Source organism: Chamaea fasciata, unplaced genomic scaffold, assembly GCF_029207755.1.
Source record: "Chamaea fasciata isolate MVZ Bird 193981 ecotype frontalis unplaced genomic scaffold, bChaFas1.0.hap1 SCAF_1, whole genome shotgun sequence".
Classification (NCBI taxonomy): Eukaryota; Metazoa; Chordata; class Aves; order Passeriformes; family Sylviidae; genus Chamaea; species Chamaea fasciata.
In genome coordinates, this window is record NW_027094086.1 from 81,800,717 (window position 1) to 81,827,438 (window position 26,722).

At 38.7% G+C, this 26,722-nt stretch overlaps 1 protein-coding gene across 1 annotated transcript in view; it reads left to right on the forward strand.

Annotated features, from left to right (window-relative positions):
- The window catches only part of LOC136291460 (cadherin-6), a 104,798-nt gene extending 85,651 nt beyond the window's left edge, over positions 1–19,147 (forward strand). Inside the window, exons 6-12 of the mRNA XM_066186565.1 lie at positions 598–785; positions 2,219–2,472; positions 8,229–8,365; positions 12,785–12,906; positions 13,708–13,825; positions 13,913–14,164; positions 17,859–19,147. Coding sequence (XP_066042662.1) covers positions 598–785; positions 2,219–2,472; positions 8,229–8,365; positions 12,785–12,906; positions 13,708–13,825; positions 13,913–14,164; positions 17,859–18,349 — 1,562 coding nt within the window. The 3' untranslated portion in view covers positions 18,350–19,147. The remainder of the gene's footprint in view (positions 1–597; positions 786–2,218; positions 2,473–8,228; positions 8,366–12,784; positions 12,907–13,707; positions 13,826–13,912; positions 14,165–17,858) is intronic.
- The last annotated feature ends 7,575 nt before the right edge of the window (positions 19,148–26,722 follow it).

A 26,722-nucleotide genomic window follows, 5' to 3' on the forward strand; every position in this document is an offset into this window, starting at 1 on the left:
AGAGTTTCCATTTAAATTAGAGCAACTTAAGAAGAAATACAACACTTTGCACCCAGTGAGTTAATTATACATCTCTGGACATAAGTGTCTTCAGTGTAAAAGCCAAAGATACAGCTTCATAATGCCAACACTCCAAAAGTAGAGGGGTTTTTTTCTGACAAAAATTCAATGTAGTACATTTTTAATAGGTATTTGAGCTGGGTTCAGCTCTAGTGTTATCAAGCTGTGCTGGCTTCTAACAATTCTTAATATTTCTCCTTTGGCCTCAAGACATTTTTCATATACACTTCTAATACAGCCGACAGAGACCATGAGAACATCCAGAAAGGGGCATCGGTTTCTAAAGCTACATGTTTCTAGCAAAGCAAAATGCTCATCCTCTGTATGAGGAAACAGAAAAGTAAGTAATTTTTACTCACACGAAGGTACGGCAGAAGCTGGAGGCTTTGGCCCCAGGAGGGCCTGTAGACCCAGCGACTCGCTAAGTCACCTTCACACACTCAGCCTGGGCAGTGGACTCTGAGATGGTGTCCAAAGCACTTTGGACTTTGGTGTCCAAAGACTGACTAACCAGATTTCCCTCCCTGCATGCTGTAGGCACGTACCAGTTCAGAGCTCCTGAGTCTACACCGCTCGACTCCCCGGTTGGCAGGATAAAAGCTAATGATGCTGACGTGGATGAAAATGCGGAGATTGAATACAGCATCACTGAGGGGGATGGATATGACATGTTTGGAATTACCACAGACAAGGATACACAGGAAGGAATTATAACTGTGAAAAAGGTACACATTTTAACACACTTAATCCCGGCCTCTGAAACACCAGTCAAACCTTTGTCCAGCACATATTTGTGTTTCATTTTTAGTGCTACATGTATGTTGTGTTAATTTGAATTCTGTGTGTTGGGAATCTCTACATATGTAAAGTTTCTTTTATGCAAGCAATTGATATCCTTCCTCTTACACTTCCTTTACTAAACCAATGCACAAACTTTGGAGGACCTGAGAGAGTAAATTACCTAAGGAATGGAGTGCAACTGAGAAAAAATTCTACAGCCTGAATATACTCACAGAAAAACCCAAGGAAGCTCCACCATCCAACTGTGATTTTCTCCCTATGATGCATGCAGGTTTTGCTCACTTAGTAGAAGATACTGTGTTAAAACCATAAAAGTAATGAGTATCACATTGCCTATTTCTCATTGTAAGAAGATGCTGATTCTGCAGCTATAATATATTAAAGTACATAGACAAATTTCTTTTGACTCACATTTTGTAAGAAATTAATATATCTATCAGCATGCTTTTGCTTTAGAAAAAAAAATCAGTGCCTTGCCAGATCACAGTGGACATCATCTACTGTGTTGCACATTGTTTGTCAGAAAAGGTTTTAGAAATATTGTTTACAGTGGGTTATCAAGCCAACTTGATAAGGTTACAGATATCATCCTTCATCAATTCAAGTTCAGTCATCACTAGATAGACATTGTGTAGATTTTCCAAACATGCACTTGCTTGTTGATATCAATAGGACACCTGTCATTACTTGTTTTTTAGGAGATGCCTTCCAGGGTCTGATTATGGTGTCAGTCTAACTTACTTTGTATTTCTGTCTGTTGCTGACAGAAACGGTGAATTTTCTACAATGTAATGGGAAAATAGGGTGACTGCCTGTTTCTCCAAGTAGTAACAAAGACTCCCTAAATGCTGTTTCTTTGTAGTTTTAATAGTGTGTGCTATAGTCATAGCCTGTCATAAAATCATGTTTGGCTTTGTGGCTGATCCTGGATATCTAGATACTAAACGCCACAGTGTTTCATTTCAGTGATGGAATGCCAGTATCTAAACAAGCAACATCTAGAAAATCTTCCCTCCTTTAGTGTGTGGTGCTTATGAGCAAGAAATAGATAAGAAATCATCAAAATGCCAAAAATGACAGAATAACAGACTAGAAGAGTGTCATACATCTGTTTGTATGAGAAAAGTGATTGGTGTTTAGGAGTTCCAGGTGTAGAATTCTATGAAAAAGTGGTTTTCTTCCTAATGTATTATCTGGGCGTAAACCCTTTCTCCTTTCTGTTTGCATTTTAATTCCAGTTCAGGCTCCTGTTATCTAGCACAGGCTTCTCCATGACTTCCCACCATTCATCCTGCTCATCTGGCTGAAAATCACAGCAATGCCCACAGATTTCTTATACTTCTTTATTTCTTCCCAGGCATTGGATTTCGAAAGTAAAAACTTGTATATTCTCAAAGTGGAAGCTACCAATACTCATGTGGACCCTCGATTCCTGTACTTGGGGCCATTCAAGGACTCAGCTACAGTCAGAATTCAGGTGGAGGATGTAGATGAACCCCCCATGTTCAGCAGACCAGCATACATAATGGAAGTGAAAGAAGATGTTCCATTAAACAGTGTAATAGGAACAGTAACTGCTCAGGATCCAGATGCTGCCAAGAACCCTGTCAAGTAAGCATATACTACTTCAGCTAGCCTGTAAATTTCTTACAGCCTTGATTTTGCTTTTATTGTGTCAGCACACACAAAAAAATCCTCATTTGTAACAATGTGAATTGTAGGGCATGCTTGAATATGGAGTATTGTATATGGTAAATGATGTCTCACACTTGAGCATATTTAGGTTATGTCTGAATGTGTTTGCATGGCCTTTGCACCTTGAATTATATCCTAATCTCTTTAGTAACTAATGTATGTGGTTGTTTCTGCCGTGAAAAATTTTACTGCAAAAAGACCACTTAGAAAATTTTAGTGTTTTCCTTCCACGTTTAACATTTTCCAGTGCAGCACAGTGCATCCTCTTGGCTATATGACAGCTGAGTGATTCAGCAGCCTTTTCTTCTTCTGTCTTTTGTCCAGACCTGCTTAACAGAGGCCACATTCATCTTTTCTAAATCACAAATAGAAATGCCTCAAAGTCAGCTCATGTGCACACCCAGGCTCTGATCTCACCTGTATCAGTGCAAGGCTTGTAAAATAATAATCAGTCTCATGAGCTTCATAAATTAAACTTGCCATGAATCAATAAACTGTTCTTAGAGGAAGTAGAAGAAATGTTAAGGTTGGAGTAGCTATACCTACGTCTTCTTTTTCGTAAACTGTGTATTGCTTCTGTGCATACTGGAGTACTTAAGTCATACTGAATAGAGTATTAAAGATATTTTAAATAATTGTGTTCTTTAATTAAAGTTCATTGCTACTGACAAGGCAGCAAGAGGAGGAATTGAAAAGTGCAGCAGTATTAAATCCAGGTCAATTTTCTGCAGGTTTCTGAGTTGGGCACCTTGGAAATTCAATAGTAGCCTTAGATCAAAATAGAACAGTGCAGGTTTAATAAAAATCTAGTCCATCAATACTTTACAAATTATCTTTCATCAAGATTTCTTACAATAATGAGTAAGTTTTAAGCTCTTAGCTCATCTTGTGAGACCAGTAAATATTATAAATTTAATTTCCTAGATGAACAAGCTAAATCGAAAATGTTTCTGGCAGAAACTATTTTCAGTTTGCATGGCATGCCCTACACATGAATTCTTGTTCAAGACTAAGCCTTCTAACTTTAATTAGTTTTCTTAAATTTGTATCATGACATGCAGCAATTCTCTGGCATTCTGGGCCAGCAGAGCATAGTCACTTAAAGAGCAGCATAATGCTTTGCTGACTTTGGTGAAGCCCCAGGACAGAATGAACATCTTTTGTAGCACATTTTCATGGGCACGGGCATGCTACCATGAAGATGAAGAATTGGTTGGGGTGACACCCAGGCCCCTTGCGGTCTTCATAGGAACCTGCTTTTTTTATATCTGATGGCACTGTAGAGTAAGGAGAGTGCTTCCCTCCTTCCCTGTGGTGATAACTACAACCATTTGCATTTCACACCAGCACCAGCTCCTAATTATAAGTGATTTACAGTGAATAGGGACTATGCTGTTCATTGTTGAGTACTGCCTACCGGCTCTTTGCTATTAATTGAATGTGTGTGCCAAAACTTATCTAACTTTCAAAGGGCAGTTCTTTAATTCCATATAAGTACTTTGCATATTTTAGTATCAGATAGTTATTGAGCAAAATTTAGTAGAAGTGTCGGACCTGATGCAGTGCAGCAGAAAGCTCGTCTACTTTTTACCTTAATAGCATGCAACAGCCGAGTGCAAGGAGAAGAAAAATAAAAATCAGAAAGAGATTAGAGTAATAGAAATAAACATAGCAAGAAAAAACATGAAAATCAGGAAGAGAGAAAGGAAATCAGCAGAGAGCAGTAGCCTGAGAGATGCTAACTTGCAATATATGTAATTTTATGGTGCTAATATCTTGGGTATCTGCTAGAATTTAGGGGCATGGTTTGAGTCTCCATCTTTTTGACAGGGTAATTTTTTTTTTTTTCTATCATGCAATAAAGATGCTAAATCCGATTTTCACTCTGAGGTTCAGGGAAGATGCAATTAGACTGTATATATATGACTTGTCACTTGCTTGTCAATTTTTCTTGACGGTTAAAAATAAAAACTTTATACACTTGATATTACAATGAAAACCTTCCATTTTCTCCTCTACTCGAATGAAGATTTCTCTTCTTAAACAAACTGAGCCCTAACTCTGTTAGATGAAAGCCCCTTTGATCTTCCATTAAAGGAAACCTTCACAATATCATTATGAAAATACATTATGAAAAATTCACACACACATCCTTTCCTGACCCACAAATCTTCCTGTCTCGTGGTTACATTAGACAGCAAGCTGCTGAACATCAGAAGACAATGAAGCAATAGTAAAACCTGAAGTGGATGTCTGTCCTGGTTGTAAGGCTTCATAACCATTTGTGACCTGTATATTGGTAGAGCTAAATTGCATCAGTCTAAGTCTTCTAAATAAATTTTGTTCTGATATGACATTGAGAAAATACAACAATACACCAATACATGATTGGCTATATTTGAATATGTGTCCAAGTGTAGTAACATTGTGATGCTCACGAGTAGCACTTCACAGTCCAGAGGTGTTATAAAACAAAGTTTTGTATTCTACTTGTGTTTGGTCTACGTAGAAATAATATGAACCTCTGCATACTGATAAAAAAACAATGCTCAAACTGGCACTGCTGTATTGTACATCAGATCTTTTTAAATTGCTAGCTGAGTTTTTTTGCTATAGTAGCTCCTCAGAGGCATAATGAAGTTCATCAGTCACTGGAACTGTCTTCCTGCTGTGATTTGATTTACTAAAGTACCCCAGATGAAAATGATCTGCAAACAAATGTAAGGCTAAATTTTGTTTGTGTGTTTTACTGACAACATATTTGCATGTGTTAGATTCTCTCTTTTACCTTTCCCTTCTTCCTGTTATATACAAGGAGAGACTGGAGTCTACATAGATACTTTTTAACTTCATAGCTTGTCAATTCCTCAAAGCTTGAAAGAGATGAAGTCCTGAAGCCTGACAAATATACACCCGTAATTTCATTAAATAAATGTAAAAATTAGTTTGATGTTGTCTACTTAATTCTTACTAGGTTGTGATCCAGAAGTCAGAATCAGCACCAATTGAACATAATTAAAAATCCTTGATCAAAAGAGACTGGATTATGCAAACTGTGAAACAGAAGTGACAGTCTGGCTTATTAAAATCATCCTTCTAGACCAGATTTAATGGTATAATTGGAATATACTTTAAATGCACTGACCTTGTATGTATTTTCTTTGGGATATGAAGAAATAAAATTAACATTCCATTAAGAAACTGTCTCTGCTGGTTTTATTTTTAAGTTTGAGTTTCCACTTTACAAATGACTGAATATACATATGGCTTTACAAATACTTGTACTTGAAAATTCTTAATATCATGAAGAAGAAGAATCCCTTAATGTTACAGCCGTGGTAATATTAGAAAAAGTTCAGAATGTTTTTTGGTTGTTTGTTTTTGTTTTTTTTTTTTCCTTCTAGATACTGTACCACAGATTGTATTTGGGAAATCTTAAAAAAATAGCGATTGCAATACACCAAGGCATTAAAATGGGCTAAGACAGTAAGACATTTTAAGTGCATTCATAATATGAAGCTGGAGTGAAAGTAAAATTGAAGAAAAAAAAACCCAATAATTAGGCAGCTCATGCCTAAAGCTAGTTGCTTATTGAAATGTCTTGCTGAATAAGAGTCTGAAACATAGTATTACAGTTAGTTGAACAGCTAATCTATAGAAAATCCTGATATTTCATTTCAAAGAAGAACACAGAATCTAGATTTAACTGCAAAATAGGAATACCAAAATATTTCAGCTGAAAGGTGTGGAAATGAACTACAGAATATCTGAAAATAATTGAACACACAAGATACCAACATAATACCATATAAAAGTTCGAATGAATGAAAGTTAAAATGAAATGTTTATCATATCAAATACTTACTTTGCCAAAATGTAAAAGAGTCAGACCACTTTGTATAAACTTATTGCCATTAGGCATTTCAGCCAAGTCAACAATTTCACACATGCTGTTTAGATTTGGACAAAGCAGCACTTTTCAAGCTGATGTTAACATCACCGTGCTGCATAAAGGAACTAAGTTAGTGACACCACAGCTGACTTCCTGCAGCCAAAATTGCAGTACTGTTAGTGAAGTGACAGCAATGAATGAAAACTAAATCTGAACTCCAGAAGAATTAGAAAAGTATGCCCTTGCAAGTGCTACCAAAATATGTTGTGCTAGTACCCTTGAATGTCATTTGGGTGCTTACCTAGGAATTAACTGTGATGAAAGAAAAATGGTTTAATGCAAATAATTAATACTTGACATTGTTTTGTTTAGCAAGATTGGCTACACTTAAATTCTTATTTTGGAATAAGACCTAATAAGTAATTTGCTGTAGGCATTATATCCCACTTCTTTATTTGCAAAGAGGAAAAAAGTGTCAGTTACAAGATAAATAGCGAGTTAATTAATTTAAAAATTTTGACAGAACCACATTTCAACTAGTTTCTTTTATTCCTTCCTTCTTTCATTCAAGATCTTTATCAGAATTTAAGAGACACTGCACAGGCACTAGGAAATCTGTGCAGAATAGAGGACATGTCTGGCAGCTGCTTCTAGGACAGAGCAGGGGAGAGAAATTTTTCTTCAGCCTCTGCATTCCCCTGAAATCTTTGGTGGCAGTAAACTCTGCCAGTCATTCTCCTGGCCCAGTTTTCATCTGACTGCTTACCAGTTCAGCTGTTATCTTTACCCTTGTCTGGACACAAGGGACAGCAGTAGCTGCCTTGTCTCCATCAACGTAGCCTGCAAGGAGACCAAGGGAGCACACTGGACTTCCTAAGGATCTGCTCTGCATTGTACATGAGCACACAGTGGGGCCTGAAACAAGAGCAGAATAATGCAATTGCATTCTTGCTTTGGCAACATCAGAGACGTATTTCTGTCAAAAACCTCCATAATTTATGCAAAATTTTCCCTTCAGGAGAGATGAAACCAAGTCACAGCATTTGGTTCAAGGTGGTAGCGCTCTCTCTGGGGAATTGGACAGTTCTACTTTTACACTTGGATTTAGTTCAGCTGAAAAAGCAAAAGATCAGATTGAAAATTTGAATCTGTATTTAGACTCTGAGTTCCTCCAGAGCTTGTTAGCATTCCTTTTCACATACAGATACCATCAAGCAGGGCTGAGAATGTTAGTTTTAATGAGTTACAACAAACCTTTTTGTGATATGTGCGGTGGAATAATGAATCTCTGTTCCGTGCTGACTTGGTTTGGGCAGGCAACCTTTTTAAATGCCGGGAAGGGAAAGGTACAAATGCACCCCAGCTGTCAAATTTTGTATCTGAAATGATTTGGAACAGTTGAGATATCAAACCATAAAAAAAGGGTTTCATAAAGGAAAAGCCAACTCAGCCTTAAAATAAACTTCATATCTTTCAGGACACAGACTTCACATTTTTCACTAAAAACAAAGCTTTGGTGATTCTCAGAGGTATGTAAATTCCACAGCAATTCATTTATTCAGTGACAATACTCCACCTTCTAAATCAAACCTCCAATGTGTCATTATCCAGTAGCTCAGAACCAGCTCTTTGTGTGAATACATAAAGACTCTGAAGCCTGTGCTGAAAACAAAAGGAAACCCCATTTACAAGCTGTTTGATGTCTAGTCTTAGAAAATGGTTTTAGAACGTAGAAATTAAAAGGAAAGCATTCCTCTAATCCCTGTCTCCGTACTTGCAGGTACTCTGTAGATCGTCACACTGATATGGACAGAGTATTCAACATCAATTCAGGAAACGGTTCGATATTCACTTCAAAACCCCTTGACCGGGAAACACTGCTGTGGCACAACATTACAGTAATAGCAGCAGAGATCAGTAAGTTAAACTTAAATACGACTCCTGTCCCTGATGTAATGAATTTAGCCTTCTAGTTGAGTGTGTGGAAAGCACAGCTGGGCACATGTCAGGTTTATGGATAGCCCACTCAATACTAATGAAGAAACAGTGACTCTTGCAAGAGGTCATCTGCAGTTTTGTGTTTATTAGGGACACAGTTCATGAAGAGGTAACTTAGCAGGGAGAAAAGGTGACAGTTCTGTGTTACAGATCAGTTATAGCCACTTGAAATTTTGAGCATGGCTGTTGAATTCTGAAACTGGCATGCAGAAAAACACATGGTTTAAAGCCAAACTGCATTCTTTGGCTGAATTCAGTCTCATTCAGACTGGATGTTTGCAAATAAATCTAAAGTGGCTGGGCTGAGATGGGTGCCCAGATCTTAGTCAGTTTTATGCATCTCCATTTTTTACTTTGTGTACATCCTTTGAAATTACAAGCCACAGCTACAAATCAATCTGTCACTTAGTTTACGATTGTTCCAAAGTAGTAATTTTGTGATAATACTAGACATGCTGATTTTAGAAGTCGAAATGCCAGAGGTCTAAGATAAGGACATGTGTTTGAGATGGCATTAATAAACAATTCACTTTGTTTTAATGCATTGTCTGTAAGTACACCACATGCTCCAATATCAGGGAATGCAATTCTATTTGCTTTTGCAGAGCCACAGTGCCTATGTTTATGGTGGAGTGGTAGATAAGTTTGATACAAACAGTTCTATGACTGTCACAATGTCTCTCTGCAACTCAGAGGCTAAAAAGCTGTTGATTTTTCTGAGACAATGTAAGCTCTTCTTCCTATTTTTGTATGTGTATATGGCTCAATAACCTGCTTAACAGTGAGAAGAGTGTAAAAAGCTCAAGATTACTTGACTCAACTTTCTTTATTGTGCAAGTCTTCTTTAAAGCTGAAAACCAATGTATAATAAAGCTACTGAGGCAAGTAAATGGGATTATTATGAAGGAGTAGTGGGTCTGAGTCTATAGGAATGAGAGGACATTAATAGTTTTCTCCCTCTCATGAAACTTTGCACATTTTAATGCTAGGTATGAGATTTCAGCACACCTAACACTGAATGTTAGTCATGTGTTTTTCTATTAAGTTTTTGGAGGTGGGTTCTTGGGTCAAAAATTGTGCACTATAAGGCAGCTCCTGGGTAGAGCAGAAGGGGAAAAAAAAAATCCTAAAAAGGAAAGAATAGCAAGAAGACTTATCATTGACAGTAACAAGAACATTTGCAATGACCCCAGCTGGGCTGAAATAACATGCAGTATAGAAAACTGTCTGAAAAATCAGCTTAGCATCTATAGGAAGTACTCATTTGGTTTCTTGCTCCCTCCCCTAAGCACAGACCTTCTGCTGCACCAAACCCTCTCAACCTCTTATGTCTGACATAGGCTTCTGTCTTAACTACCATTCCTCTTTAGTTTGAATCCTCTCAGGCTGCAACAAACTGCTTCCCAGGGTGTCCTTTAGTAACTTTGGAATAACTAGGGTGGATGTCTTCCAAAGGCAATTTTTTTTGGTTGAAATGTACTTTTCTGATCCAGGACACTTCATTAATTTTAGTCTCAAGAGATTTGACTGGAAAGTACCACTGCTTATTGTTCATGGCAAACCCAGAAATTTCTAGCAAGGCTACTTAAAATCCCATTTCACTAAATTCCATAGAATCACTTACTTGATGGCATTATCTCGTGAAGCTCCAAGTATATTTCACTGAAGTAATCTAAAAAAATATCCAGTCAGGTTACAGGCAGGATATGTCTTCAAATAGGTGGGTGCTCCCTTTGATATAGGAAAAAAAATAATTATACAGTCATAAAGAGAAATATCTTTCAGTGATGACTGCTCTTGATTTTGTTTTACAGTAAAAAAAAAAAAATACAGGAGTTGTTTTGCCTTTGTCTAGTATTGTCATTAAGTGTAGATTGCTCCAGTTTAAATGTTCTCCTTTTCCACCAGTATGAGCTGCAATTGCTCAGCAGCCCAGAGAATCAATCACACTGTGAGTGCTGCACATAAATAGTTGGTGAAACCCCAGGTCAGTACATCTGCCACAGCCAGAGAGCAAACTGGCATTAAAACCCGGGACACAGGTCTAGTGAGTCACAGCTGCAGAATTACAGCTGATTTACTAAAGACAATTCCCAAAGTGTTTTTAAATATTTGTTGCTTAACACTTACGGGTACATCAAACATTGGCAGGACTTTGAGGGTGAATTCTGAAAAAGAAAAAAGAACCCACCACTTTAACAGTTTTGTTGCTGGCTCAGCAGAAAACATATCCCTGTACAGAGAAAGAGATTTAAGCAGATTGTTGAGTCTATGGAGATGGCGCCCAGAGGTAATTAAAGGATAATGCAAACAAATGAACCTACATGACTTGATTTGCACAATTAATTTGAAAGATGATCACACAAAATATAAAAACCAAACTTGAAAATGTATATTAATTTCCATTAAATCAGAGAAGATGCATATGTTCACAGAGTCTAGTGTTTATATGAACCTTCTGTTTATTACAGTATGATTTTAAATTTTGAGAACCTTAAGCACCTAGAAGTAAAATGAAAATATGTAGGTTTAGGTTTAAAAAAGCAGGTAAGAAAACAATTCTCTTTCTTCAGAGGAGAAGAAACATGTTTGCCGATATATTTGAATGTATTTGTTAGAAAAGTATGCCCTACAAAATAGTCTTGCCAATAGTCCTGTGACTTCAGATGAATGTCTTTGATTTCTGCCTGTTATAAAAATTCAACTTTTTTATTGATGTATTTTAGCAAAGAATTCAGCCTAGTCCATATTATACATAAACTGATATTTTATACATCGAATGAATTTAGCCCAATGGCTGATATTAGAAAGAGGTTTATGCCTAATGGAATCATATTAACTTCAATGGGACTGGGGAGTCTTAAAGCGCAGTATTTTGTCCAAGTGACTGAGCTCTGTAATACAAATAAGCGGTGCCAATTTTGGAGGAGGCATTTTCACATTTATAAAAGGATGATAAACACATTAATAGGACTTTTATTAAAGTCAACAAGCTACTGTAATGAATAAATAGAAGCTACTATAATGAGTAAATATAATAATAAAACCAACAAGCTACTATAATGAATGTTTGTAGAAGAATATAGAGTCTTAGATCTGCTATATTTTATTGCACTATTTTTTCACTTGAATGATAGGTTAAAATGCATTTATAAAGCATATTTACGTGGGTAGGAAATCAACATGGGAAAATTCAGTGTGAGCCCTCATGTAGGAGAGGGGAAGGTATTTATTTTAAATGAAACTTATCTCAATCACACTCTTTCCCCCAGACTTTTCTCTCTCACATTCCCATACTCACATACTCCTGGGTGGACATCGTGTGATACAAAGGATCCATGGCAGTGTATCTTGGGTTTCTTTAGATTAGTGATGACAAATTTCTCTGGGACCAGATCTTGAATATTTTAGGAGTTAGTGGTTGCTATGGTGTGATTTTTGCCCCAGAATCTTGCCTATTTCACCATGCATGGCTCTAGGCAAGGTTACTGCCACTGCTTTTCTTATTCTGTGTATCATTTTGACTAAATCTTGCCTCTTCCCAACAGGGAAAGGAATGGTCTATACAGTATGATGTGCTTTCAGATGTTTTTATTTTTATCCAGAAAGATGACAGTATTTTCATTAATATTCTATGCTCAAGAATATCTTGGTCAATTTCAATCTCTTGGCACTATGCAGTCCTTATAGGGAAAAAAAAAGATTGTTTACATAGGGGGAATCTGCAGGTTCTACATCGTGTTTATGTTTTTCAGCTGATATACTTCAGTATTTACTCTAGAACATCAGATAAAACAATTCACAACAGGTTAGAAAGCATCTGTGATCAGTGCAGTTACTATTTCTATAAAATAATGCTAATCATGGTAGATTGAGGAGCTGTACCACAAGATCAGTAGGACACAGAGTATTATATTTAACAAGTGGAGAAGAAAAAACCCACTCAATCTCATCCTCTTGCTGTTAGAGAGCTAAGGAAGGGCATATGTTCTAGATACTTCACTGCCACCAAACAGTGTCAGTCAGGCTAATAAATAGGTTTAATTTAGTTCCAGTATTATATTTACGTACATTATGCATACATTCATAATCATACTTGGAATGATCAAAGAAATTTATAAATCCTGGACTTCTACTCCATCTTAACTCTACACAGAATTAGAGTACTGATACTACGTTCATCCCATGACACATTCACCAGAAATCAACAGAAAGTAAGTGAAGTGCTCTGAGGGAGAAAAATTAAGGCAATGAGCCTCCAAGTCTGTCCTTTTCTTCCACTGCACTGCATCAGTAACAGGGCTAAATAAAACCTCCATTCTGGTTTTGTCATTTCAGACAACCCAAAACAAAGCAGCCGTGTCCCAGTGTTCATTAAGGTTTTGGATGTAAATGACAACGCTCCAGAGTTTGCCATGTTTTACGAGACCTTCGTCTGTGAAAACGCAAAGGCAGAACAGGTGTGTTGTCTGCTCGTACTAAGAAAATATTCCAAATTAAATGAGTTTTGCTACTACTCTTGCATTACCTCATCAAGCAGTGTACTTTGCATTGCATCAAACTTAATTGCAAAATTAAACAGTGCCTGCACAGTATCTGATTTCACTCAGTATTCTTCCAGCTGACATGTCGGTATGTTTTTGAATGTTATTTTCTGTACTGCACCTTGTTACCCCTGATTCATTTTCATTCTTTCATCCTTTGCTTTATTCAGGGACCTCCACTGTCTCCTTCAAAAAGAATTTCATGTCTGTGAATGTTATAGGTCCTGTCTGTGATACAACTATATCCTGCTAGATAAGTCTCAGTCTACCACTCCTATTGTGAAGTAGTTCAAAGTTGCAGGTGATTCGGAAGATTCAGCCAAACAATTTCTGTGACATGAGCTTTGGGTAGATAAATAGAAATTCAGCTTGGACTTTCTCACCTTGGATCTCCATTCCTTGTCACATGCAAAGGTTTTCTACTCATCTGCAGGGACATTAACCCAAGCCTTCTGGTGAAAACAACTTGATTTTCCTGCCAACTTTCAAATTCACTATGTCACTCCCTGATGGTATAGGATATAATAGCACGGTGACCCTAAACAGCATCAGCAGCATGTGGATGACTTTTCTTAAGCTCACCATAGCAACATCATTAGCCTTGAAGCAGAAGAAAAAAATTAATACAAAAGGTTGCTTTTACAGTTTTTTTTTAGAGTACATAAGTAAACATAAAGTTCACTGACTTAGGAGATAATTTTGTTCTTATTGTTTCAGCTGATACAAACATTAAGTGCTGTTGATAAAGATGACTCTTACAATGGACATCAGTTTTCATTCTCCTTAGCTCCTGAGGCAGCCACCAGCTCAAACTTTACACTACAGGACAACAGAGGTGAATTTCTAGGAGGATTTTTCTTTATTATCTTATCCTTGCTTTCACTCTTCAGATGAAGATTTAATGCACGCTTTGTGTTTCCAGACAACACAGCAGGGATTTTCACTCGAAAAACCAGATATAACCGGCATGAAACAAGTACCTACTTCTTGCCAGTGGTAATATCAGACAATGATTACCCCATCCAGAGCAGCACTGAAACGGTGACTATTCGAGTGTGTGCTTGTGACCATCGAGGAAAGATGCTGTCCTGTAATGCAGAAGCTTTGATTCATCCTACTGGTCTTAGCACTGGGGCTCTTATTGCCATTCTTCTCTGCATCATTATATTACTTGGTAAGTAGCTCAGGGATATTTTGTTCCTTTCATGGTTATTTTGCGTTGCTAGAATTGTTATTCCAAGACTAGGACAAAGGCAAAGTAAAGACATCATTGTCTTATCCTGTCTATATATTATTGTATTTCCTCCTCTGAGGGCTGCTGCTGATGGGGTGGATAGGGCACAACTAATCTAACCTTAGTTATCTATAAAGTTAGTGATACATGAGGAAGAGGAGACAGCTGGGTTCCACACTGGTCAATGCAAAGAGACACTTGTGGAAAGACATTCATCCCATCCCATCCCATCCCATCCTTGACTGGCATCTGAGGAGGACCAGACACATTACTCACGACCCTCTGCAGGTGTCCACTCCTTTCTCTTGATCACAGAAAGAGGGCAGATAACTTAGTTTTGAAGAGTTAACTTCTCATTTCTAAACTGAGGAGAAACAAGTCTCAGTGCTGTTTTTCTGTTGGAAAAAGATGCTGAATGATACTGAGGGACTCCCTCAAAGGCTGCAGGGTACTCCATTTCAGCCACCTGTGATTAGAAAGGGGTTGGATCCTGAGTGTGGAGAACGTGCAGAACTCTGGCTATGGCACTTACAGGTGGTCAACTTTTTTTAATACATGTAAAAATATATAAAAAGTTTGCAACATCTCTCACATACCTGTCAGGTTCCACCCCTCTTGTGCTGCAGAGATAGTTGGTCACTCGGCCATTGTCTGTACCTGGTCATCTGGCGACAGCTGTACAATTCAACACAGGCTGTTCTCTGGGAGATGTTATTAGGATGTTAGGAGGAAAGAAGAAAGTCAGACCAATTTTACAGCAGTAGGGTCAGGAAGGAGAGAAAATGTTTCCTTCATGATTCTATTTGTTTTTACCATACCCTTATCTTCCTTGGGCATGCTTATCACCACTGCAGAGTCATCCTGATCTTTACTTTTAACGACATTTCCCTCTCCAATAATGAGTTGAAAATGAGGTCGTGGTTCTCAGACTCTAACGTATAGTCATTGCTTGCTCAAATATGCTCTGTCCCATTTGCAGAAAAGATTCCCACAATAACAATCTGATCTTTAATTCACCATTAAATTCATTTTTCAGAACATGGTATCATTGCCCCCCAGGGCTGAGCTCACTTTGTATTAAGTTCCTTACCAGAAAAAGTAATGTAATGCTGCAGGTCGTCTTGCACTCGTTAGTACAACTGTGCTCATTAATATCAATCTGACATTAAATGATTTCCTGTTTTATGTCAATCGAAAATAATTGATTCTGTGTGCTAAGCAGCACTTTATGTCAATTACTGCTCATGCCACCATGCACCATAAGCAGATTTTCAATTAACTCAGCTATATAATTTTCTATTTTCAGGTTGGTTGCAGGGTTTGAATGTGCAACCACTACTGAGTGAAAAACAATACACTGGTCAGACTTGAACCACAACTCAAAGTTTAGCAGCAACAAAAAGTGCCGGTAAATTGCTAGGTTTATATGCAACTTGATTAAGTTTAGCATCTTATCAGGTGGTTTCAGATACTGCTGAACACACACATGCAAATAAAGGTAATGTATTTCAACATCTAGCTTATGATGGGGTCTTTTTCCTGCAAGTTCAGCACAAAGCAGTAAAATCCACGGATCAGGCGTGATGTATTTATCAAAGTCCTTGCATGTTCTGTGTAACACTGTTTTCCTAATGAGATACTTCAGCAACTCTTTGATGTAAAATCAGTCATTCTTATGCTTTCTCAGACCATTCTACCAGTCGCTGTTCCAGAAGCCCATTCCAAATTGACATTGTGTTTTTCAAGTTCTCCAAAATGTTCTCCACCTCTCTCTCTTTTTTCATACACACCTTTAATCAGTCCTTCCACACAGTGCCAAAGCTTTTTGCTCTTGAGGAAGACAATGGTCTCTAACTCCATTTTTGCACAGCAGCACAAAGAAGCATCACACAAACTAGGACCCTTCTGTGATACCATAAGTAAATCATCATTATTAGGTGGAGATCCTAATGCAATCTGAACCACCTACCCTAATCCTTCAACTTCACCATCCATTTCCTTTCAACTCATGTTGACAGATGTTCTTCCTTATTCACAGTATTCCTGTGGTGAGACATAGTATTTTCCTACGTTATCCTGTCTTTTTGGTGACCTTCCATGGTCAATCTGCAAGATGCTCAGGCACACCTAGAGACAGTATTTTGCTCTAAGAAATCCTGCAGGGAAACTCATTATTAAAAAAACCAACCCACCAAATCAAACAAAACAAAACAAAACAAAACAAAACAAAAACAGCAAAAAAAACAACAAAAACCCCAAAAATAGCAGCCAAAACAAACGAAAAACAAACAAAAAAAACCCACCACGAAAAGAAAAAACCCACCAGAATTTGTCTTTCAAAGGAAACTAAGAATGGTAAGGTTCAATGGAATAAAGCTTTGGGTTGGGGACACATTTAGTCCTTGATGTTGACCTTAAAAGGTTACAACTGAGGAAAGGACTGAAAAAAAAGTTCTTTAACGGTTACTGTGCTTGACTCACACGCCATTTTAGAAGCAAAGCTGACATGAAGGATCATTGTGATCCACCTTATCATCTCACATCAATGAGTTTAGGCATTTCTGCTTTGCTTTGCTTTGCTATGAAAAAACTGTAAAGACAGCAAGATGTGTCCTTCATAGGAATTTGCACAGCAGAGCTGAAATGCTGGGCACTGCAGACCTCAGACTACCAAAGCAACACTGACAGCAGAAATATATCCCTGCTCCTTGCTTCTGTTCATTTGTCAATATTCAGCCATTTACATTTGAATGTAGAATCCAGCTAGGAAACCTGAAACTAGCTCCTACAGGAAAGTGTTGACCATATCCCTTTCCACGCTCTGTGTCCACTTCTCCATCACTACTGAAAATCATTATTGAGTAAAAAAATTAAAATTTGCATCAGGGTCATGGAAAGAGTTCCTTCCCTCCAAATAAATAAAAAATATGTGTATGCAAACACACACTTTAAAATGAATGACATAAAATATGTTCTAGAATTCTGCCTTTGTCAGATTAAAAAATACCTTTATCATATCTCATCGGTTCATTATTTAATTTGTGTACTTTTCAAGGTGATGTGCATTGTAAAAACATTCCAGGGAAGTTAATAAAACTCAGACTTTGTGCTGGCTGAAAATCTACTCCATATTCCAAGCTTACTTCCCAGAGGAGGATAGATTTACTTATCTTGAAATTCAGCTTTGCTGAGCTCAGTAGATACCATCCTTGTCCATAGCAGAAGTTGCATATTGTCCAAGGGGTTCAACATAAATAAATAACATCTGATGTTACTTACTCTGGAGAAAGCGTTTCCTACTTCCCAGCTCTCAATAAACTAGTTCTGTTCTCAAGGTGACAAAATTAGTGTGTGGCTCTGGGTAACAAATTGCCTACAGGCAAAAAGACACTCTGCTTGGCTTCCTACAAGCTTGACTTCTCCTTTCTTCTGTGCATCCATGCCATTTCATCTCCCAGGGAACTCACAGGCAGAGCAAGCGCAGCCTGAAAATCTGATGTGCACATCTTCAGTTTTTCAAAACATCCTCTCAAACTTCAAACTAAAGCAGAGCCACAGCATTTCTTCTGGGCTTTCATGGAGTTGGGGATTAACCTCCTTTCCCTTTCTCTTTCACTGTTGTTTTTGTTTGCAGTTACTGTGGTGCTGTTTGCAGCACTGAGGCGGCAGCGGAAAAAAGAGCCTTTGATAATTTCCAAAGAAGATATCAGAGACAACATTGTCAGTTATAACGATGAAGGAGGTGGAGAGGAGGACACCCAGGCGTTTGATATTGGCACGCTGAGGAATCCCGAAGCCATAGATGATAACAAATTACGCAGAGACATCGTGCCGGAAACACTCTTTATGCCACGGCGGACTGCAACAGCACGAGATAACACAGATGTCAGAGATTTCATTAACCAAAGGTTAAAGGAAAACGACACAGATCCAACAGCTCCCCCGTATGACTCATTAGCCACCTACGCCTACGAAGGTAATGGTTCCGTGGCCGAGTCCCTCAGCTCCTTGGAGTCGGTGACTACTGATGGAGATCAGGACTACGATTACCTCAGTGACTGGGGACCTCGGTTTAAAAAGCTGGCAGATATGTATGGCTCAATGGACAGTGACAAAGACTCTTAATATGGTGTCTTTTTTTTTTTCTCTTCCTCATTCCCAGAAACAGCACTGGGATTTGTGAAGTGGCTATTTCTTTCTGTTTCCTCACAGCTGTTTGAAAGGGTTCTCTATTCTACACATTTGAATTGTCTAATGACTGCAGTCTGTGTGGGTTAGCCATCAGAAAACTTTCTCTAGTATCGTTTTATGCGCTTCCAAGAGGCAAAATCCTTATTTTTTGAGTGCATCCAGTTTACCAAGCCAATCTTACAGGCACAGCAGTAGTGGAGGGAAAAAAAAGAATCAGATGGGGAGCAATATTTTTACTTGTTCTGCTTCTATTGTAAATTGGAGTATATTACTGTTTAAGATCACTTGATTTTTACTTGTATTCAGACTATTCAGCTCAGACGACTGCTCTGTTGTGTATTGCACATCCCAATGTAATGAGGTACCCTAGTTTACCCTATGTATTATAGTCAAAAGTAGTGGTGTTGGAATGAAGGTTTATTATACAAGTAGAGTAAGCTGAGAAAAGAACATCAAACACGCATTTTACTCATGAGGAGGGTAGAGAGGCTTAATGGTCATTTAAACCTGAGTGTTTCTCTAGAACTCACCATTGCCCCATTGCACTGAATCATACTAACACACACATATATATAGTTCATTGACTGCTCTGTATATATTCTTTGGACCTAGCATTGCCGGAGAGATGTGTGTGTGCACGTGTGTGTGGTCAGTAGCCCCAGTATATAATTCTTAGATGGTTTCCCCGTTCTAACCCAGGCTTACTTCGCAATGCAGGGAAAGTCTTCAAATCCAGCTCCAGATTATGTTGTGACTTGGAGGAAGCAACAGATCATAACTGCGCTTCTGTTTGCATTTTCTCAGTTGGCCTCCACCTACACATCAGTTCAGTGATGTCCACTGTCCTGGGGACGTTGGAGTCAGGATGTTCATATCCAGCTACTCCTGCCTGTTCCCATGTGCAGGTGGGCAGGAGTGACCTCAAGGTGACTGCCACCCTCTGGGGCAAAAGAAGCAACTGCAGAGGCAGAAAGTGCTTTTTCTGTCATGACCTTCTTTGCCTGGATGTCCAGGGTGGATTCCTGACTGACTCTCCGCCCAGTTTTGCTATCTGTAAAATGGGGAAATAATGCCTACCTCATCAGAATGTTGCAAGAACTATGTAAGACATTTGGAGAATGCTTTAGAAATGGAAAACGCTGTCATTCCACCAGAGGAAATAGCTTTTCATTCTTTTGGGGAGTTGTTTCCTTTTTTTTTCTTCTAGACTCAAGCCCTGAATAAGCAAATAAGTGAGAATTGATGGTCATTCCAGTGGCCTGAAAAGGAGAAGGTTATAATCGTAACTTATTTTTTTTTAAATAAACTACTCAGCCAGGGTTGTTAAAAACTTCACCAAAGGGTGAATTTTTAACCCCAAGTTTCTCTGTGTGTGTTTATCTGCTTTGCCAAGCTAAGTAATTTTGTCCAGGTGTGGAGTGGGAAAGTTGCCATAATCTTGGGCCAAAACAGTTTTCTTTGTAGCTTGCACACCACTCAGTATTTCAGTTGGTTTTTCAATTGGTCATGTAGTGGCTGCTCTTCAAATCCAGCCATCTAGGAGAGGCTCTCTGGAGAAAACCCTAAGGGGCTGCCATGGGGCATATCCAATTCCAGGAGTTAAACACCACCCAGTGTTCCAAAGTAGGGAACCAGCCCATGGCACTGTGCCAAGGAAAGAAGAAATTATTATTTTTGTAATAACTCATGTGTAACTATTCTCATTTATTTCATGAGAAAGTATTTAATACCAGAATTACAGGAATGGATATATTTTCCTCCTCCCCCAAATTTTAAATGAATTATTTTGAAAACTAAACAGTTCCAATTTACTCCAGAAATAAAGAGAGATGAGAAAAAAGTTAATAAACAGAAAACTAAGAGCAATTAAAAATTAATCCCTGGAATTCATTACTCCTTGTAAGTTAAATAGAGCAATAAGCGTCCCAAGTATTAGACTTTTACAACCACAGTGGCAGAACTTTAGGTTTTGTGGACCAGCTCAGAGGGAAGAGGATGAGTCAGCCATGCTGTGGCCCTGGCTGGGCAGGAAAGGACTTGTTCAAGTGAGGAGCACTGCACACCTGTAGGTGTAGGGCACAGCAGCTAATGGCTTGCAGATGCCCAGCACTATAGATTGGATGCTTTCAGAGCAGAGGAGCCCAGAGTTTCCAAGGGTCCAGAGCCCTCAGCCTCCCTGGTGGAGGCCTCTCAGAGTGTTTTAGAGTGCAGTTCCCAGCTCCATGACTTAGAGAGGGGCGGAGCTGTTACACCCATCAGAATGGCAATGGCATGGCTAGAGCTTTATTATGTCCTCTTCAGGGTCCCTAAGTAATTTAAGATGCTAAAAGCCTAGCTCTTCATAGCTTTCTTGAAGTTGAAACTTCTGGGAAGCAATCTGTCCAAAAGCTGGCTCTGGCAGACAGGAGAGACCATCTGGATTTCAGATATGTGGTGGAGCAGCAGATGCTCAGTACCACCTGCCACAGGTCCCTCACTTCGGGCTGCTCCCCTCACACAATCAGTGGGGCCAGCACATCCTTCCAGTGGCTCTCCCCCGTGGCTTCCTAGCACATCCCTCTCTCGCCCTTCACTCTGGGGTTGGCTCCAGCAAATAGCCCCAAGCTCAGAATCCAGCTGGATACCCAAAGTGAGCCAGTGAACTGCCCCTTCCCTTCCTTTAGCCTCAAGGAAAGAGACTGGTGTGTGGAGGGGATAGCAGGGGTGGCTGTGAAGCCACACAAGGTGTCCAGCCCTTCAAGCCACCTCTGGCTCACTGGAAAGAGGGAGTCAGTGACTGAAGACAGCCCAGGGGCCCTGAAGGGGCTGGGCCACCTTGTGAGTCAGCCTGCATTAGTCATTCCTTGGGTGGGATAACGAGACAAGAGGATCAGTGAACTCCTGTAACTATTTTCCTATGTTTGTACAGTGATTTTGTCTGATTTAGTGATTGTTAGTAGCAGTCCAAGCGCAAGTTTTGAGTTGGTTTGGGGTTTTGTTCCTTTTAATTCAAAGCTGGTTTTATCTTGTCCATTGAGTGACACAGTAAATAATAGAGTGGCTACTCATGCCTGTTATGTAAATATGCTATATATATATAAAATTATGTTATGTCACCACAAATATGGTGCCTGAATAGCAAATGCATTCTTCTAAGAAAATTTGAGGCAAACTTGCATCCAAATTATTATTTATGCATCTAGGTTTTAAGGTCTATTTTTTTCCGGCAAATTAAACAGATTTAGCATCTCACACACAGCAAGGAGAGGTTAATTCTTTCTTTTCTTCTTGCTTGGCAGTACCACAAAGTGCAATTTATAAAATCAGTACTGCATTCTAAATACTGAAAGTGCCATATTGCAGTGAATACAAACCTTTGCAGTAGTATTTCTTTGCACTTTGTTGCATGGTGGAGTGTTAGATGATAGAAATGAGTACTTAATAATGCTTTCACACAGTGCTACAATTGTCATTTGTAGATAACCAATTTTTGGACTATGGGCTATGAAGTGGCTTTCAAGGCTGTTTTAAGCCTGCTCTTCTTACAACCACATCTATTTCAGAAGAAGAAACATTATTAGGCAGTTTAGCTAAGCCAGATAGAGAGATAAAAAGTGCAGTTGGCTTTTATTTGGGACAGCATCTGACCTATCAACAGGAAACATATTAAAGGTTGCCAAGGAATTCAGTGGAGTCAACAGGAAACTGGGACCTGGGAGTCTATGCCAGTCATGCTACTGCAGAACAATACCATCTCTACACTTGAAGTGGAATAAGGTTTCTACAGTAACTATTTCATCTCAACTCCCCAGAGAGTCACATTACCCCAAAAACTTGTTGGGAAGTTGTTTTTGGTTTGTGCTTGCTGGGGTGTTTTTTACCGCAGGAGAACTACTTCAGGTTAAACCCAATTCTATCCCACAGCAGCACCAGTGTAGGGAGACACAGGAGCCTGTGAGTTGTGCCAGGACATCTCTCTATGCAGACAAGTGCTTGGAAGAGAGCTGAGGCAAAGCCTTGCAGAGAGTTTTGCACAAGGCTCTACCAGCAGGATCACAGGACTGAGATGTCTTCCCAAACCTAACATAGATGGAGTTGTGTCTAACCATGAAAAAACCAAACTGTCTGTATTTTTCAGTTATTTCTGTCGAAAATGTGCTGGAAAAGATATGTAGTGTAACAACATGTCACCTGTACCAACAGAAATATTTTCTAATTTTTTTCCTAGGAAACATATTTTTTGGTCTTACTTCATTCTATGGACAGATTTTTTTTTTTTTTTTTTTTTTTTACTGTTAGATGTGAATGGAGGAGGCAACCTTCAAATAATCCACTTTAGGAAGTAGCAGTCTACATTACAAGTTAAAGCTTTTCCATTTCTCTGTTACAAAAACAAAAAAATATCCCACAAAACCAAGAAAATTAACATCTGTTGTACCATAAAAAACCAGAACAATCATAGAGAAGTATAGCAAAGAGAAATGGCTTTAGAAATAAGTCTCTACACATGTACAGTTTCAAAACCAGATTTATCAATGTTGAGCAGAACCAAGAGTGGATTTCTAACATTTTCAGATATACTGACACACCAGAGAGATATCTTCATGGATAGGGAGAAAGACATCTTTTTTAGATCAAGCAACTTAAATCCAGGCCATTTCCATGTAAATCTCTCAGAAAGAAATGCATGTGTTAAATTTCTGCAGCAGAACTATCTTGATGGTCTTCTGCAGGGTGAATTCCTGACAGTGGTTCTGAGCAGGTAACTCTGCAACCACCACTGTGTTAGCTCTACCTGCCACCATCTGTTAGAAAGGTCTCTCCGTGTTTCCTTTGGCTATGAGAAGTACCAAAGTGTTTCAGAAGACCACTGTCCTAAATGGATGCTGCCATCCCCTATCCATTTGCATTTCAATTAACTCTGCAGTCAGAGCTTCCTCGTCAAATGAGAGCTGACAAAGTAACAGTCATTATGCTATATCCAGTGACTATGAACTGTGTCATAAGCTGTGAAAGGCAGGATTTTTCCAACCCATCTACACCTGTGAAACAGCAGCTTCATCCAATAAATGTCAAATCCACAATATTTTTTGCTTTCAGTTCAGTCTTTAGGAAGAGTTCTTTTCTCGGGGATTGTTTCTGTATTTAAAGAAGAACAAAAGCATTTAATGTCTAGAGATTCATGTGTTGCTCCAGAAAGAGAGGAAAACACAGAACTCCAACACAATCCTTTAATGCCAGTCCCTGCCCTCAGCAGTTTTATTTAACCCAGCTCAAACAATCTTAATCCTGCCCATCATCTTGCAATATTACACTTTTGAGCCCAGACCTGTGTTTGTCATACACTAAAACAGTTTTCTAACATTCAGTGATAGGTATCTAAAAGCCATGACTGGGGTTATAGGAGGTACAAGTGTCAGAGAACTGACCATGTCAAGAAGAACAGGAGATGGATTGTGTGAGGGGTGAGAGGAGGTAATCAGTCAAATGTAAGGCAGGTCCATGGCACTTAAAAGCCACAAAACTATCATCTTGTGTGTAAAGTTACTGGATTTCAAAGGAGTTTTTACAGAACTTTCCCTAATCCTTTTTTTCCTCATGTGTCTTCTGCTTTCTTTAAAAAGAAATAAAAGAGAAAAAAAAAAAAAAAAAAAAAAAAAAAAAAAAAAAAAAAAAAGGTAAAAAGGAGCTGCTATGTTTAAATTTCTCCTACAACAAAGTGGATTTGACAAATAAGGCAAAAGTCCAGCATGTAGAGAAATCCTTTCCATTCCCATGGGCTTTTGACTTTTCCTATGAGACTGCACTATTTATGTAAATATACTTGGAGACACTTTCTATAAGCTTTTAGTTTTCTATGATCTATTACTTTAGTGTTTATTAAAGATACGAACTTATAGAATTATTAAGCATTCAGGTGAACACAACAAAGAAGGAACACTCCAAACACAATATGGTTCTGGATTTTGACACAAAAAACTCTTCAGAATCACTGTACTGTTTTAATTCTGTGATTACTTTCATTGCTTTGAAAAAATTAAAAGAAAGGCCTTATAATAAATGCTATGTGCATCTTAACTGTGTTACTGAGCGAAATCAATCTGGCAACCTCCTATTGCAATTTGTGATTTTTTTAAACCCTTTAAAATAAATGCTTTTTGGTATGGATTTTTTTTTTAATTCAAAATACTTCCAAGCATAAATTGAAAATGATGCCTCCACCTGGGAAGATTTACTTGCTGGCATGCTCCAGCCACTCAGTCTCTCACGATGTCATCCCCTGGTTGTGCCAAGGGAGCCTCAGCATTGGATGGATCTGGTCATTGCGCAGCAGGGAGAGACATTTGTGGGTGACAATTTTGTCACCCAAGAGGATTACACCTACAACTTTCCTGCGTTGCAAAGGGACCCATGCTGGAATGATTATGTCTTCTGCAGCGTGGATGGGCAGTTTGTTTCTGTCAAATGGGAAGTGTGCACTCTCTCCCTTATATTTCCTGTTCACTGTACTGGCTTCTTTTTGGGGGGTTGGGGGACAGGGGAAAATTAAATTTAAGGATTTGATGAGAAACCAATTTGAGCAACAATTTCTCACAGACAGAGTGAATTTGCCTTTTTGCAAATTGATTTTTGTAACAAGTTATTTATATGATATTACTTAATAAATTGTTTTTTCTTACTTGGTTTTTTTTTCTAATTCTCTCAATCTACGTTATGTATTTACAATGCTATCATAAAGATGAACCTTTGAAAAGATTCTCCAATCACTTTAAGACAAAGGGCTAAATTGACTCAGTCTTTGAAATTCTGTTCTTCAGTGTCTGGCTTGCACCATGCTATAAAAGCTGCAGGAGCACTATTCTGTGATCATTGAAGCCTCCCAAGAGTGGTGTAATTCCAGAAGGAATCATTTAGTTATGCTTACTACAAGGAGGATATAAGTCTATGATCACAAGCGTAATTTTGACTAGCCAAGGTTTGCCAGGAAGGCAGCAGGAGCTTTGTCAAGGTAAGGCATGCAGAATGCCTTTATTTAAGCATATAAAGATCACATAATTTATAATAGCACTTTTCAGTTGTCTTTCATCGTGTGAGATTAAAAAAAGAAATTTAGTCTCATTGCTCATATGGAGAGTCCAAATGTCATTTGCAGTATCTTTTTACATAAGAACAACCTCCAGAGAAAATTCTTCATTTTAATACGCCCTTAATAAAAGAGCTGTCTATATCTCCAGAAATCCCATCGTATTTAAAGGACAAGGACAAAGAAAAGAGTGGGAAAGGTCACATCAAACTAGTACTTAATTAAAAGCATTAGAATGAACCACAAAATCAAACAGTTTAGCACTGAAACCCAAATGGGGTTCATGAAAGGACTGAGTAAACTCTGTGACTGATGAGAAATTAGCCCAAATATCCACCTGCAGTCTTTGTGGAACTCCAGAAGAAAAAAGCTCTGTATGAATAGCCAAAAAACCCCCCAGCTTTTAAAAACAATAGGAGATCACAAGGGTATAAATGCAAAAGTCTACACAGTTTTTATTTACCTCATTATCTGAACACCAAGTCAGGGAAACCGAGCATGGCACTGTCCGGGAGGATACATCTACTGCCCACCCACCCTTCAGCAGGGGCACACAAGCACATTTGCAGGTTCAAACACAGAGGGGCTGCAGTGACCCCATCTCTTGGCTCAGTTACTTCATGCATGAGAGCAGTCCTGCAGGATTTCACAAAATATCAGATTGAGTATTTCATCTTCTGCAGTAGCAGCAGAAGATATCCTGCTTGTCCTCCTGTGGGAAGATGGTCCAGATTCTGCAACCCTCCAGACATGCTGAGGCTCCAAAAGCAGAACCACTTATATTTACATGATGTAGGAATCTGTCGTATTTCTTGTCCCCTCATTTGATTTACTATATCAAAGAGCACTTCAGCCATAAAGAAAATTCAACTAAAGGGTAGCCTTTCAGCCTTAAAATGTATTTGGTTTTCCAACATTAATTTGCCAGGTTTATCTATGCAAAATTACTCCCCCCACCATAACAAGCAACATACAAACCACAACCCCCTGCAAATAATCATCTTTCATTAATACTGCTAAAGTCATCACAGAGATAAGTCAGCTAGACAAGGAATTAAAGCCAACAGCCATTCATTTTTTTAAAGTTCTTGTTGAATTTGTCTCCTCCTCCTCTGCCTCTCTGTTCCAGTCTTGTGAGACCCCACCTGGAGTGCTGCATCCTGCTCTGGGATCTCAGCACAGGAAGGACATGGACCTGTTGAAGTGAGTCCAGAGGAGGGACACAAAGATGACCAGAGGGATGG